The sequence below is a fragment of the Hyperoodon ampullatus genome, assembly GCF_949752795.1.
Source record: "Hyperoodon ampullatus genome assembly, chromosome: 15".
Classification (NCBI taxonomy): Eukaryota; Metazoa; Chordata; class Mammalia; order Artiodactyla; family Ziphiidae; genus Hyperoodon; species Hyperoodon ampullatus.
The window spans coordinates 37,476,000-37,492,108 of record NC_136928.1 but is presented as its reverse complement, the minus strand read 5'-3'; the positions used below and the strand labels follow the sequence as shown (position 1 = coordinate 37,492,108).

The 16,109-nt window shown below is 36.6% G+C and overlaps 1 protein-coding gene across 1 annotated transcript in view; it reads right to left on the bottom strand.

Annotated features, from left to right (window-relative positions):
• USP34 (ubiquitin specific peptidase 34) overlaps positions 1-16,109 on the bottom strand; it is a gene marked incomplete at its 5' end in the record, with an annotated part of 242,243 nt that overhangs the window by 161,978 nt on the left and 64,156 nt on the right. The window contains 3 exons of the mRNA XM_079720517.1: positions 8,044-8,105; positions 9,435-9,627; positions 12,793-12,860. Coding sequence (XP_079576643.1) covers positions 8,044-8,105; positions 9,435-9,627; positions 12,793-12,860 — 323 coding nt within the window. The remainder of the gene's footprint in view (positions 1-8,043; positions 8,106-9,434; positions 9,628-12,792; positions 12,861-16,109) is intronic.

The following is a 16,109-nucleotide window of genomic DNA, read 5'->3' as shown; positions in this document are numbered from 1 at the left end:
ATGTCTTCTTTGGTGAAGTGTCTGCTAAAGTCAGTGTATTTTTTAATCAGACTGTTCATTTTCTTACTGTTAAATTTTTAAGAGTTCTTTGTATATTCTGGATAACAGTCCTTTAACAGATGTGTCTTTTACAAGTATTTTCCCCTGTCTACGGCTGTCTTCTCATTCTCTTGACATCGTCTTTCGCAGAGCAGAAGTTTTTAATTTTAAAGAAGTCCAGCTTACCAATTCATGGATCATGGTGTTGAACTCAAAAGGTTACCACCATACCCAAGGTCATCTAGAGTTTTTCCTATGTTATCTTTTAGGAGTTTTATAGTTTTGCATTCTATGTTTAGGTGTGTGGTCCATTTTGAATTAATTTTTGTGAAGGGTGTGAGATGTGTCTAGATTTTTTTTCCCATGTGGTTGTCCAACTGTTTCAGCACCATTTGTTGAAAACCCTATCTCTGCTGCTTTGTACTACTGTCTTTGCTCCTTTGTTAAATATCAGCTGACTATATTTATATGGGCCTATTTCTGAGCACTGTATTCTGTTCCATTGACCTATTTGTCTGTTCTTTCACCAATACTGCACTGTCTTAATCACTGTAATTTCATAGTAACTCTTGAAGGTGGGTAATGTCGGTCCTCCAACTTTGTTTTTTCCTTTCAAAACTGTGTTGGCTATTCTGGGTCTTTTGCCTCTCTATTTAAACAAATGTTAGAATCAGTTTGTCGATATCCACAGAATAACTTACTTGGATTTTGATTGAGACTGCAATGATCTATAGATCAAGTTGGAAAGAACTGATACCTTTACAATTTTAAGTCTTCCTATCCATAGACATGGAATATCTCTCCATTTATGTAGCTCTTCTTTGCTATCTTTCATCAGAGTTTTGTTATTTTCCTCATATAGACGTTTTCATATTGTTAGATTTATACCTAAGTATTTCATTTTTTGTGGTGCTAATGTAAATGGTATTGCATTTTAAATTTCAAATTCTACTTGTTCACTGTTGATATATAGGAAAGTGACCGACTTTTGATTATTAACTTTGTATCCTGCAATCCTGCTATAAATGCTCATTAGTTCCATGAGACTGTCAATTATTTCATATTTTCTACATAGATGATCAGGTCATCTGTGATCAAAGACAGTTTTACTTCTGCCTTCCTAATCTATATACCTTTTATTTCCTTTTCTTGTCTTATTGCATCAGGTAGGACTTTCCAGTACAATGCTGAAAAGCAGTGGTGAGAGGGGACACCCTTTCCTTGTTCCTGACCTTAATGGAAAAGCTTTGACCTTCACATCATTAAGTATGATGTTAGCTGTAGGAGGTTTTGTAGATGTTCTTTATCATGTTGATGAAGTTCCTCTCTATGCCTAGTTTACTGAGAGTTTTTTTTATCATGAATGATAAAATTTGACCTTGTCAAAATTTTGACTTTACATTAATTGATCCTGAAACGCTGAACCAGCCTCGAATACCTGAGCTAAATCTCACTTGGTTGTGGTGTATAATTCTTTTTATACCTTGCTGGATTCAATTTGCTAATATTTTATGAGGATTTTTATATGTATGTTCATGGGAAGTACTGGTCTGTCATTTTCTTGTAATGCCTTTGTCTGGTTTTGGCATTAGGGTAATGCTGGACTCAATGAGTAAGGCTTCCCTCTGCTATCTTCTGAAAAAGACTATAGAGAATTGGTATAATTTCTTCCTTAAGTTATTTGGTTAAATTTACCAATGAACCCATCTGGTCCTGGTACTTTGTTTTGGAAGGTCATTAACTGTTGATTCAATTTATTTAATTGATACAGGCCCTTTCAGAGCAATTTTTAAAAAAAATTTTTAAATGGCTACTACAGAAGAACAGCTAATAAAAAAAGTAGTGATATGTATATTGTGGGTAGAAGAAAAACGGTTTCAAAATAGGATGAGCAGTGAAAAGACCCCAAGTTTTTTCAGTTATGTAAATTATACACAGAAAAACTGGAAGGACTGAACAATTTCTTTTCTTGTTTATCCACAGAAGAATTATATTTAATTTTTAAATTATTCTAAAGATTTTTAAAAAGCTATGAATTAGATATATGGCCTCAAAGGGTAAAATATTAAAATAAAACTACTAGTGGTATATTTTACCTATTTCTGAGTAGTCCAACAGAAGCTATGATCCATGAATCAACTCTGTGATTTTTAACATACAAAAAGACAATTCAACAACTAAAAATAATTCTAAAAAATAAATCCCATTCTTTCAGTTTCTTGAAAAACACTGAAAGGAGACTCAGGGACTTTTGTAACAGCTGAGAACTGTAACTATAACTGAGCAAGCATAAAATTGGACAATGTTATCAGTTACAACCATTCAGCGCTCTGGAAACATATATATACTGGGACTCCCAGAAGGAGTAAGGGGAACAGAAAGAAAATTTGAAGAAACTATGGTCAAACATCCCAAATTTGATTGAAAAATGTTCATCTACACATCCAAGAATCACAGTGCCAACTAAGATAAACACAAGGATTATCAACACCCAGAGACATCATAGTCAAACTCTTAAAAGCCAAAGAGCAACAGAAAAATCTTAAAAGCAAGGGAAAAAGAACTAAACACATAGAAAGGAACCACAATAAGATTCGCAGCTGACTTCTTATCAGAAACAAAGGAATAGAGCTATACTGAAGCACTGTTCCTATATTTTACTAGAATTGTTATCAATCTGAAGTAGACAGTATTAAATTAAGATGCATACTGTAACCCATAAAGCAACCACTGGCAAAATAATTTTTAAAGCATAAAAAAATGGAATTAAAATGGTATACAGAACTCCCTCTGTATCCATGGGTTCTGCATCCATAGATGCAACCAACAGAGGATCAAAAATATTTCTTAAAAAAAATTCCAGAAAGTTCCAAAAGGCAAAACTTGAATTTGCCACATGCTTGCAACTATTTACATAACACCTACATTGTATTAGGTATTGTAAGTAATCAAGAGATGACTTAAAGTATACCAGAGGATGTGTACAGATTATATGCAAACACTACATGACTTTATATAAGGGACTGGAGCATCTGCAGATTTTGGTATCCACAGGTGATCCTGGAACCAATCCCCCACATATACCAAGGGACAACTGTACTACCATATACTGACATACTGCAAAATAAGGCAGTAAAGGAGAAACAGAAAAAAGAATTTTTTAAGGAAGACATACAAAAACCCAACAGCAAAATGGCAGGCATAAATCCAACTATATAAATAATATTAAGAGTGACTGGATTAAATACTCCTATCAAAAGGGAGAGATGGTAGGAGTGGATTTTTTTTTTCTTCAATACAACCAAATGCTACCCCCAAGAGACATACTTTAGATCCAAAAACGAACAGGTTGAAAGTAAGAGGATGGAAAAAGATATACCATGAAAACAGTAAGCATAATAAAGCTGCAGTGGCTATACTAACATCAAACAAAATACACTAAACTAAAAATTGTTTTAAGGAGACAAAGAGGGACATTTTATAATGATGAAAAGATCAAATTATCAGGAACATAACAATTATAAACATATATGTACCCAACAAAATGTCCTAAAATACATGAAGCAAAAAACAACAAAACTGAAGGGAGAAAAAGAAATATAGCCAATTCTTACTACTCTTGGCAGTTATATTCTATAACGTCACTGCACTGAGTTAGCTAATACTGAACCCCTGAATATTTTTTTAAATTATTGTCACCCACTGCTTCAATGGGTAAAAAGAACACGTCATTAGCATCAAGTGCTTCCTAGAGTGGGTTCTCTTTAAAAGAATGACTCAGTGCAATAATGTGACTTGCTGTTTGCCTTTGACTGGAAGAAGACAGAGGGCTTGATTAAATGCAAATCTTATATAGTAACTTTAGGTACACAATTTGTTCTACAATCCATTTGCAGAACTCCTTTAAAGAAAGATGTTTCACAAAACTAAGATTTGTTTTGAAGTTCCCACTTCAGTCAGAACAATGCAAGGGAGGCTCTTCCCTTTATGTAAAAATGCCATCACAGATAGACCATCAACATCCTTCCCCCTACCCCCTTCCCTCTGAAAAAAGAGACGTGGCTCTCATTTGGGTATTACAATGATCTCTCAATGTTACTTTCTTTTATTTGATCCTCTTTTTTCTAAAAACTCTTTTTATAATTGAGGTACAACTGACATATAACATTATATTAGTTTCAAGTGTACAACATAATGATTCAGTATTTGTATATATTGCTAAATGATCACCACAGTAAGTCTAGTTAACACCCATCATCATATATAGTTAGAAAAAAATTTTTTCCCTTGTGATGTGGACTTTTAAGATCTACTCTCCTAGCAACTTTCAAATATGCAATACTATATTATTAACTATAGCCACCATGCTATATACATTACTATCCTCGTAACTTATTTATTTTGTAACTAGAAATTTGTACCTTTTGATCTCCTTCACCTGTTTTGCCCTCCTCTGACCTCCACGCCTCTGAAACTACCAATCTGTTCTCTTTGTCTGTAAGCTTAGGGTTTTGGGGTTTTTGTTTTGTTTTGTTTTGTTTTTTAACATCTTTATTGGAGCATAATTGCTTTACAATGTTGTGTTAGTTTCTGCTGTATAACAAAGTGAATCAGCTATATGTATACATATATCCCCATATCCCCTCCCTCTTGCGTCTCCCTCCCACCCTCCCTACCCCACCCCTCTAGGTGGTCACAAAGCACCGAGCTGATCTCTGCATTTTTGTTTTTAAAGTCCGTATATAAATGAGATCATACGATGTCTTTCTCTGACTCATTTCACTTAGTATAATGCCCTCAAGGTCCATCCATGTTACCATAAATGGCAAGATTTCATTCTTTTTTATGGCTGAATAGAATTCCATTGTATATAGTATTTCACCATAGAATTGAAAGGACAAAAAAACAAATAATATAGTCAACTTTTGTTACTCATGGCAGCTGAGTTCTACAAAATTGCTGCACTAAATTAACTCATGTTGAACCCTTGAATCTTAAATCCTAAAAATAACTTCTTATCAGATTCTATTTTCTCTATTTTACAAAAGAGAAAATGAGCTTCAGAAGTGTTGAGGTGACTTTACTGAGGCTGCCCCAATACCATGTGCTAGACTTGGGATTCATATCCCTCCACCCGGCCCAGAGCCAGAGCTTCTTGCACTATACTGCACTACCTCCTACCACTTCCTTCCTCTGGTCATTTCTGTACCAGCACTAAAACAACGCAGAGCATCACCTTGTATGACTTCAGTTGGAAATGTGCATGTTGGGAGACTCATTTTTTACTGCTCTGTGCATTTCCGCAAATGACCGTGAGGGCACCAAAAGTACTGATTTGGGGGTTACAAATAAATTGCAGCAAATAGGCAAATTCATAAAAACAAAATCCACAAATGAGGATAAACTGAAGTTGGAGACTTCAATGCCCTACTTTTGATAATGGAATAGAACAAATGTAGGTAAAAAATCAACAAGGATATAGAAGACAAACAATATTACAAACTCATTAGACCTAAAAGACATCTACTGAACACTCCATACAACAACAGCTGAATAAACAGTCTTCCTAAGCACATATGAATATTCTGTGGTACAGATCATATGCTAATCCATAAAACAAGACAAATAACCCAACTAAAAGCTAGGCAAAAAGTGAACAAACAATTCAGTGAAGAAGAAATAGAATGGCAAATAACCATATAAAAAGATGTTCAACATCCTTAGTAATTAGGCAAATGTAAATTAAAACCATAATGAAATGCCATTTTATACCCACTATAATGGCTATAATCAAAAAGATAAAAACAAGTGCTGACAAGACTGGGGGGAAAACTGGAACTCTCATACATTGCTAGTGGGAATATAAAATAATATAGAAATGTTGGAAAACATTTCGACAGTTTCTTTAAAAGTTAAACATAAAATGACCTTACAAACCAGTGATCGCACTCCTACGTATCTACCAAGAGAAATGAAAACTTATGTCCACAAAAAGACTTGTACACAAATGTTTAAAGCAGCATTATTCATACTAATCAAAAAGTAGAAACACTCAAAATATCCATCAACTTTGGTAAAAGGATAAACAAAATGTGACATAGCTACATAATGTAATACTATTCAGCAATAAAAAGGAACAAAGTACTGATTCACACCACAACATGAATGAACCTCAAGAAAAACAGTATAAGTGAAAGGTGGCAATGGAAAAAAACACTGTCATATAATTCCATTTATAGGAAATGCCAAAAAAGGGCAAATCTATAGAGACAAAGAAGGTTAGTGGGGCTGGGGATAAGAATGGGGATTGAAGGAATTCCCTGGCAGTCCAGCAGTTAAGACTGAGCTTCCACTGCAGGGGGCATGGGTTCGATCCCTGGGCAGGGAATTAAGATGCCACATGCCATGCGGTGTGGCCCTGGGTTGGGGGTGGTGGGGAGAATGGGGATTGACTACAAATGGGCAAAAGGGACCTTTCTGAAGTGATGTAAATGTTCTAGAACTGTACCGTGATGATAGTTGCACAACTGTGTAAATTTTCTAAAATTCATTATAAAAACAGGTGAGTTTTATGATATGTATCTATATCTTAATAAAACTGCTTAAAAAGAGAGACCCAATTCACAGGCTTCAACAATATTTATCACTTTTTGTATTTGCTCCAATCTTTTCACACTGTACAGACCCTTCTCTTCCCAACTTAAACTGTCCTACCTGCTATTCCTCAAAACTTTTACTCTCCTCCCTCTTATCTTTAGTATGTATAAACCTTACACATTTTTGAATGGAATTCTTTCTTTTCTCTATCCACAGCAACACAGAGACCTAACCTGGACATGTGGGGTTACTGCACTGGTGATTCCAGGATTTTTTTTTTTTTTTTTTTTTGGTCTTTTTTGCAGGGATAGGGAGTGATCACTGCATTGGCAATTTTAAGATTCTCCTAGAGGCAGTCTGAAGGGGTTGGAGGGTGGGTACTGAGGGGTCAAATGGGAAATCCAGAGGTGTAGTTTTATATACATTGGATATAATCTATATAATATCTTGACTGTGTGAAATAGCACTCCTAGTATGACCCAGAATTTATAATGCTACTACCAATTCTAGCCCACACATTTTAAGGGACCACTGACAAAGAATGATGCCAAGAGTGAATGACTTGTCTGGTGATAAATCTAAAAACCATAATATGTGAGGGAAAAAACAGAGACATAGTCTCTGGTTTCCAAATTCAAGAAGGGCTGGGTTCAACTGAGATCAGCTCCATAGAGCAAAACTAAGATCAATGCATAAAAGTTACAGTAAAGCAAAATTATGACTCATTCATATAATTACAAATTTTCTAACACCTTAAGACTATATAACTCTGGGGAATTCCCTGGCGGTCCAGTGGTTAAGACTCCGCGCTTTCACTGCCGAGGGCACGGGTTTAATCCCTGGTCGTAGAACTAAGATCCTGCAAGCCACACAGCGGCGCAGCAAAAACAAACAAACAAAAAACTATGTAACTCTGTTCAAGCAGAAAATATTACTACTGAGATTTAAAAAATGATTTCTATACTGCATGGACAACTAAATGGGAATAAATATTGGAAAAAATAAATATCTCTAAGTACTCTAAAAAGCCCTGCTATAAAAACTACTTCTTTTCATACATGAGCATCATGAACTTGGGTTTTTCCCCCGAAAAATGTGTTAAATGAGATCCTCTCCTGCATCAAGTGTGGTTTCTGAAAACTATCTGTACCATATTCTTTACTATTAAATTCTCCTGTACAAATGGTCTCCCTTTGCATTTTGTGAAAAATAACACAATATGTTTTTTTAAAAAGAGAAGTATTGCAATATATTCCTCTGAAAGCTTGTTAAGACTGTACAGATGAAGCCACAAGGCAAAGAATTTCTAGTAAACACTTCAAATCTAATAAAGTCAATTACATTTACCATATAAACAGCCACACATTAAAATAGTGTACTTATGCATAAATTAATGCTCCTACTTACGTTTCTGTGTCTGATACCAATGATTCATTATTGCACACATCATTGAAGGTGTGAAGTTGATTCTATAGAGAAAAGAAATTAAAGATTTTTTCCAAAATTATTCTTGCATATGTTAGCAATTGCCAACACAGTTTGATATATGTAGATCATAATCAATAACCAGATCAGAAGTATAAAATATAAGATAGGTAATCAGATACACATATATACTTCCCAATTAGTCTGGCTATTTCCTTTATCATTTTTAAACACTAATTCACCCCACAAGTAATACTTAGGCTTTATTCCACTAAGAATGCTAGAGAAAAAGCTGAACAAGGGAAAAACACAAAAATCTAATGCAAGGCAGCAAGTAATATGTCATTACAAACCGAATTTTGGGAAAGGCTTCCTAGACATACACTTTTAAGATTTGATTTGGGAAACTGTCATTAAGTGTTTTCAACACTTACAAAGTCCAATACGTGGGTAAAATCTAGGTCACAAAATTCAATACATGGGTACAATCTAGCTACTTCAGAATAACTACACTAAATGTAAAGGAGTAAACCTAATGCAGACCTTGGTAAACCAGAGAAAATATATCCATTCTAAAGAATGCAGTTAACTACTTAGTTCTAGCAAATTCTTGTCATGCAAGAAGACAGACCCAAAGACACTAGGTCTTTCTCCCCACCCCGCCCCTCCAGGAGAAGCCAATAATATGTATTTCTCCCTATTTAAAACAGTACTTGCTACTGTGCAAACCAAACATTTCTGTTAGTCAAATTTGGCCTATGGCCCAATAATCTGTGGCTTCTGCCTGGAAAATTAACTACTTATAATCTCCAACTCTTTTTCTCTCTGAAAACACTGCTTTCTAAATGCAAAAAACTGAACAGTTAAAAAAAAAAAAAGTGAAGGAAATCAAAAAGACCTAAGGTATAAAACCTTCTAAATCTAAGCCTCAGTCTCCTCATATTTAAAATAGGGAAAAAGAGGGGCTTCCCTGGTGGCGCAGTGGTTGGGAGTCCGCCTGCCGATGCAGGGGACACGGGTTCGTGCCCCGGTCCGGGAGGATCCCACATGCCGCGGGGCGGCTGGGCCCGTGAGCCATGGCTGCTGAGCCTGAGCGTCCGGAGCCTGTGCTCCGCAACGGGAGAGGCCACAGCAGTGAGAGGCCCGCGTACCGCAAAAAAATAAATAAATAAATAAAATAAAATAAAATAGGGAAAAAGAGAACATATAGAAATTATTTGTAAGGGTCACACAAAGTAATGCATGTAAAGTACTTAGCACAATCAATGCCTAGCATGGCATAAGTGGCTCCATAAATACTAGGTATTATTATAATGATGATAGTCTGAGAGGACAAACAAAAAATTACCAAAAATAAAGCAAATACAGCTTACCGTTATCTGACTTAATCCAGCCAACCTCATAGTCAAAGTAGGTGACATAAAGTACTTAAATGCAAGATCTAGGCTTTCTTTATCAAAGCATAACGTCGTGTCCAATGGTTCTTTCACTGTGCTCCACATTAAGTCAGCCATGTTGCGAGCCGCACTCTGTCTTAACTCCTGATCAGAGAGCTTGCATAAATACCTGAAATGATGCAGAAATACAACGTACACAAAAACTTGCAAACTATTTCTGAAGATCACTCAATAATTCAATAATATTCCTTTGCTCCATACCTCCAAACTGTTTAGTACAGTAGAACCTGGAATCCTGCGATTAATATTCCCAATTTAAACTATTTCTAAGTAATGCTTCAAGGATTGTGACCTGTGGCAATGTGTCCTTTGCTTAGAGCCCAACATAAATCAGGAACTGCAAAGCCTAACACAACATGTAAGGAAGGAAGGAAGGAAGGAAGGAAGGAAGGGAGGGAGGGAGGGGAAAGCAGGGAGGGAGAGGAAGGGAGGGAAGGAGGACTTGCACAGAGCCAAGTCATTTAACATCAGATTCTGCACCTGCACCTCCAGTAAAGCTTTACTATTCTCTAGTACCTGTCATGGATACAGCTTCTGTTTTAGGAAATTTCAGTTGACTTCATATGAATAGTAGTACATCTACTCCCCAACACAGCCAAAATTCTTCAAAACGTGTACATTTTAAACATCATTCTTTTTTGGCTTTCAAAAATCACAAACCACTGGTTTTCCTCTCAGGCTCTGCCTATTCTGTTTGGTTGGTTCCTCCTCCTGTACCCAACCTTTCAACATTATTGCTCCTCAGGGCTTGTAATGGATTGCAGAAAGGCCCCAAATTCCTCCCATCACTTTATATAGTAGTCTTTGCAATGTGACTTTACCACTTCCCAACAAAGGTGTCATTTATTCCTCTACTTCCTTGCATCTGAGCTTTACCATGAAGGTTCCTTTGCCCAGTGGGGTATTAAGAGATGTAACATAAGCAGAAGCTTAAAAAGCCTTTGAGCTTGCCCTCTCTTGCTGGGAACTCTTCCACCACTGAGAAGAGGACTCAGGATAGCCTGCTGGATGAGAGAGACACGGCTAATGCCCCAACTGACATCCAGCCAACTGCCAAGATACATATGAGCACCCTTCCCCACTTAAGATCAATCAGCCTGCCAACTAGAGGACAAATGACTGAGGTTATCTATCACAGAGCACCCAGGTCCAGCCAAGTCAGCCCAGATCAGAAAAGCTAGCCAACCAGAGAACTGTGACAAATAATAAATGGTTGTTATTTTAAGCTACTAGTTTTGGGTGTTTTCTCAAACAGCAAAAGCAAACTGATATAGCACTCCATCCTAGATTCACTTTTTTTTAAAATTTAGGCCGTGCCAGGTCTTAGTTGTGGCACGCGGGATCTCTGTTGCAGCATGTGGACTCAGTTGTGCATGCAAACTCTTAGTTGCGGCATGCATGTGGGAGCTAGGATCTAGTTCCCTGACCAGGGATCGAACCCGGGCCCCCCGCACTGGGAGCATGGAGTCTTACCCGCTGGACCACCAGGGAAGTCCCCTAGATTCACTTCTGTTCTCTTTCTACATTCTCTCCCCAGATGGCCTCATTTATTCCCGTGAGGTTTGGCGGGTTTTTTTGTTTTGTTTTGTTTTTTGCGGTACGCAGGCCTCTCACTGTTGTGGCCTCTCCCGTTGCGGAGCACAGGCTCCGGACACCGGACGCGCGGGCTCAGCAGCCATGGCTCACGGGCCTAGCCGCTCCATGGCATGTGGAATCTTCCCAAACCGGGGCACGAACCCGTGTCCCCTGCATCGGCAGGCGGACTCTCAACCACTGCGCCACCAGGGAAGCTCCAGCTTAAAATATTTTTTTAAAAAAAAACCATCATGATTCATCCGCTTAAAATCCTTCAATAGATCCCACTGCTAAAATTAAATCCAAACTCCTTAAAATGGCTTGAAGGTCCTGAATAATCTGCCCCTGTTTATATCCAACCTCATATCATAATCTTACCTCCTTACACACTATGCTCCACCAGTCTACTTCTAGTTTTGTTTGTTTGTTTTTTTTAATAAATGTCTTTATTTATTTTTTTTATTTTTGGCTGTGTTGGGTCTTCGTTGCTACACGCGGGTTCTCTCTAGTTGCGGTGAGTGGGGGCTACTCTTCTTTGCGGTGCGCAGGCTTCTCATTGTGGTGGCTTCTCTTGTTGCGGAGCACAGGCTCTAGGTGCATGGACTTCAGTAGCTGTGGCACACGGGCTTCAGTAGTTGTGACTTGCAGGCTCTAGAGTGCATGCTCAGTAGTTGTGGCGCACGGGCTTAGTTGCTCCGCGGCATGTGGGATCTTCCCGGACCAGGGCTCGAACCCGTGTCCCCTGCATTGGCAGGCATATTCTTAGCCACTGTGCCACCAGGGAAGTCCCTACTTCTAGTTTTTTAATATGTCATATTCTTTCCAACTTCAAAGCCTATGCCCTTATGTTCCTTCTACCTGAAATATGTCCTTCTACTTATCATCTGATTAGCAGATTCATGTTCCTCAGATGTCACCTTTCAGAAAGGCCTCATATTCTCCATCACCTTATCTTTACTTGCATAGGATTCATCACTATCTGATTCTTTTCCTTATACTTTCTCCAACAACCTGAACAGTAACCGGAAAATAGGAGGCACTCAAATCTTTGCAAATGAATAAAAATTATAAAGAACTCATAAATATTATCAAGAAATACAATCTTAGAACTCCAATAGTTTACACTATAAGCCTAATCAATATGAAAATATCTCTATCCTCGTCTTAGGTTTCCTTCTTAGGTTGGAACTTCCAGAACTCAAATATCACCCTTTCCCCAATGAGACCTTCTCTATACCATAGATATAACTGTGACCCGCTCTCTAGAACTCTCAACCCACCCTTGCTGCTATTTTTCTCTGTCATACTCAGGACTTCCTGATGAACTGTATCATTTACTTATTGTGCACACAGACTGCACAAAAGGAGATATATTTTCTTCTCTGCTGTATCTCCAGTGCCTACAACATAATACTTAGTATATATTTGTTGATTGAATTATAGTGGAATATCATGCAACCACTGTTAATCTGTTTAATTCTTTATACTTACATTAAAAAATTCCAACATAAATTGCTTAAAAGTAAACATTAGATATAAACCTACATAGGTGCATTAAAAAATACATCAAATTGTCAAAAATTTTCTCTGGAGGATGTGAATACAAAGGACTTTCAAACAATATAATTCTGTTATATGTTATGAATAGTTTAAACATTACTACACTGATAACCAGGGGGGAAAGATTTTATAAACTTACCTGATAACATATGTCCTAAAAGGGATAATGTGCTGCATGACAGCAGGGATATGTAGCCATATTCTAATCTATAAAGAAACATAAAAATGATATTAATGATTAATGAATATGTGAAATAACATATGTCTTTAATTAAAAACAAGATCATTTAGTATTTTCCTGCCTCTAAAAACTAAATATATTTCATCTATTTTGAAAAGGATAAACTAAGAAATACGACTGCACACATATCAGGTAAGTAATTTAACCTATAAACAATTCTAATCCATATACCTAAAATCAATCTGAAGAATTACTATCAGTTTCTTCCTGAAAAGGGAGAACCATCTATCCAAGTAACATCTTACTACCTGCTACTCTATACCTCTCTGTATGGTAGCAACCCAAATACTATCGAACTAAATTAATTTTTTAATAAATCATCCTTCCTTCTAAAAAATATCAAATTACCTGATATCTGGTCACTTCAATATCCATCTAAGACAAATATATTTTATAGAGTCAAACACTGATCACAACATCAACAACTATTTGCTTAATTAAGCTCTTACTATAAGTATCCCAATCTAAGTTATAATGAAAGTTATAATAATCTGTTCACTTAATTTTTTCTGCATAATATTCCAGCCCATTTCTAAATCTAATGTGTTTATATTAGTTTTATTCTCATAAATTGTGGTTTAAATATCATATAAGAAAAAAATCCTAAGCAAATCATCAAACAAGAAACTACAATACTAAGCCTTAATACATGCAAGTAATACAAACTGAAAACAAATTTGTAAATACAGACTGCATGGCTTCACTTTAATCTAATGAAACGTAAGTCCTATAGCAAATACAATACTAACGGTGAAATGCTAAAACTCTTCCCTCTGAGACTAGGAACAAGACAAGAATACTTTTAATTCAACTTAAACTGAAGGTCCTAGACAGTGCAACAGACAAGAAACCAAATAAAAGGCATAAGACTAAAAAGGAAGAATTAAAATCAATATTACTCTGAGATGATGTGATTATATAAGTAAGAAATCCAAAATAATTTTCAGATAAACCTTTTTGGAATTAACTAGTTTAGCAAGATTGCTTAGAAAGTTAATATAAGTAAATGAATTAATATACACACACATACTATATTACATATATATAATACATATATACACATCTTACATACCAGAAAAAAATAATAAATAAAATTTTCAAAAATATTCTCTTTACAACAGCATCAAAAAATATCATGCACCTAGAAATTGTCTAACAAGGTATATAACATCTCCACATAAACACAGAAAATTATGAGACAAATCTTAAAGCATGTAAATAAAAACACATTTACCATATTTATACATTAGAAGACTCAATATTGCAGAGATGACAGTTCTCTGCAAATTGACCTACAGATTCAATGCAACCCAAAAAGGTTTATACGTGGAACTTTAGGCACTGATTCCAAATGCAAAAGTCCAAGAAGAGACAAAACACTCTTTCAGAATGACAGGGAGTAGAGATATAATGCATGGTGACTATACTTAATAAAACTGTTTGGCATATTTGAAAGTGCTAATAGTTCTTAAAAGTTCTTATAAAAAAACAATTTGTTAATTATGAATGGTGTCAGACGTTAACCAGACTTCCTGTGGTAATCATTTTGTAACATATACAAATATTGAATCAACTGAAACTAATGTTATATGTCAGTTACACCGTAATAAATTTTTTTTAAAATGACAAGGGAAAATAAATAAATTAATTAAATAAATTAAAAAAAATAAAAATGACATGGAGGTAGAACTTGCTTTACCAGATAGCAAGACTTCTTATAAAGCAGCAGAAATTAAGACGGTACGCAAAAGAGCACAAGACTAATCAAATAGACTAATATACTAGAAACCCCAGACCCATGCACAAGAATACACATAGATACCTGATTTATGACAAAATGATACTTCAGAACAAATGGGAAAGGACTGTCTTTGCTATAAATAGTGACAGGTCCAGGGTCTGTCTATATAGAAAAGAAAACGAATCCTGATCCCTCACACACCACACACAAAAGTCAATTCCAACTGAACTATAGATCAAAATGTGAAAGTAACATAATAAAAATTCCGGAACATAGAAAAATATCTTCATAAGATAGATTTTTATCCATTAATGAAAACATTAACCATAAAGAAAATTTTATAAATTATACACCATTAAGTTTGGTTAGAAAATAACTCTTAATGAAATCAAAACGACACCTCACACCAGTCAGAATAGCCATCATCAAAAAGTCCAGAAATAATAAATGCTAGAGGGTTTGGAGAAAAGGGAATCCTCCTACACTATTGGTGGGAACGTAAATTGGTAAAGCCCTACGGAAAACAGTCTGGAGATTCCTTTAAAAACTAAAGATAAGGGCTTCCCTGGTGGCGCAGTGGTTGAGAGTCCACCTGCCGATGCAGGGGACACGGGTTCGTGCCCCGGTCCGGGAGGATCCCACATGCCGCGGAGCGGCTGGGCCCGTGAGCCATGGCCGCTGAGCCTGCGCGTCTGGAGCCTGCGCTCCGCAATGGGAGAGGCCACAACAGTGAGAGGCCCACGTACTGCAAAAAAAAAAAAAAAAAAACAGGTACATGCAACCCCCAATGTTCACAGCAGCAATATTCACAATAGCCAAGACATAAAAGCAACCTAAATGTCCATCAACAGATGAATGGATAAAGAAGATGTGGTATACATACACAATAGAATATTACCTAACCATTAAAAAAAAAAGAAATCCTTCCATTTGCAGCAACGTGGATGGACCTAGAGATTTGCATATTAAGTAAGTTAGGCAGAGAAAGACAAATTCTATAAGATATCATTTATACATGGAATCTAAAAAAAATAATACAAATCAACTTCTGTACAAAGCAGGAAACAAACTTATGGTTACCAAAGGGGAAGGGGGAGAGGGAAGGATAAGTTGGGAGTATGGGATTAATAGATATGCACTAGTACATATAAAATAAACAACAAGGATTTACTGTATAGCACATGGAACTATATTCTTCAGTATCTTGTACTAACCTATAATGAAAAAGAATCTGGGGCTTCCCTGGTGGTGCACTGGTTAAGAATCTGCCTGCCAATGCAGGGGACACGGTTTCAAGCCCTGGTCTGGGAAGATCCCACATGCAGTGGAGCAACTAAGTCTGTGTGCCACAACTACTAAGCCGGCACTCTAGAGCCTGTGTGCCACAACTACTGAAGCCTGTGTGCCTAGAGCCCATGCTCTGCAACAAGAGAAGCACCGCAACGAGAAGCCTGCGCACTGCAGCAAAGAGTAG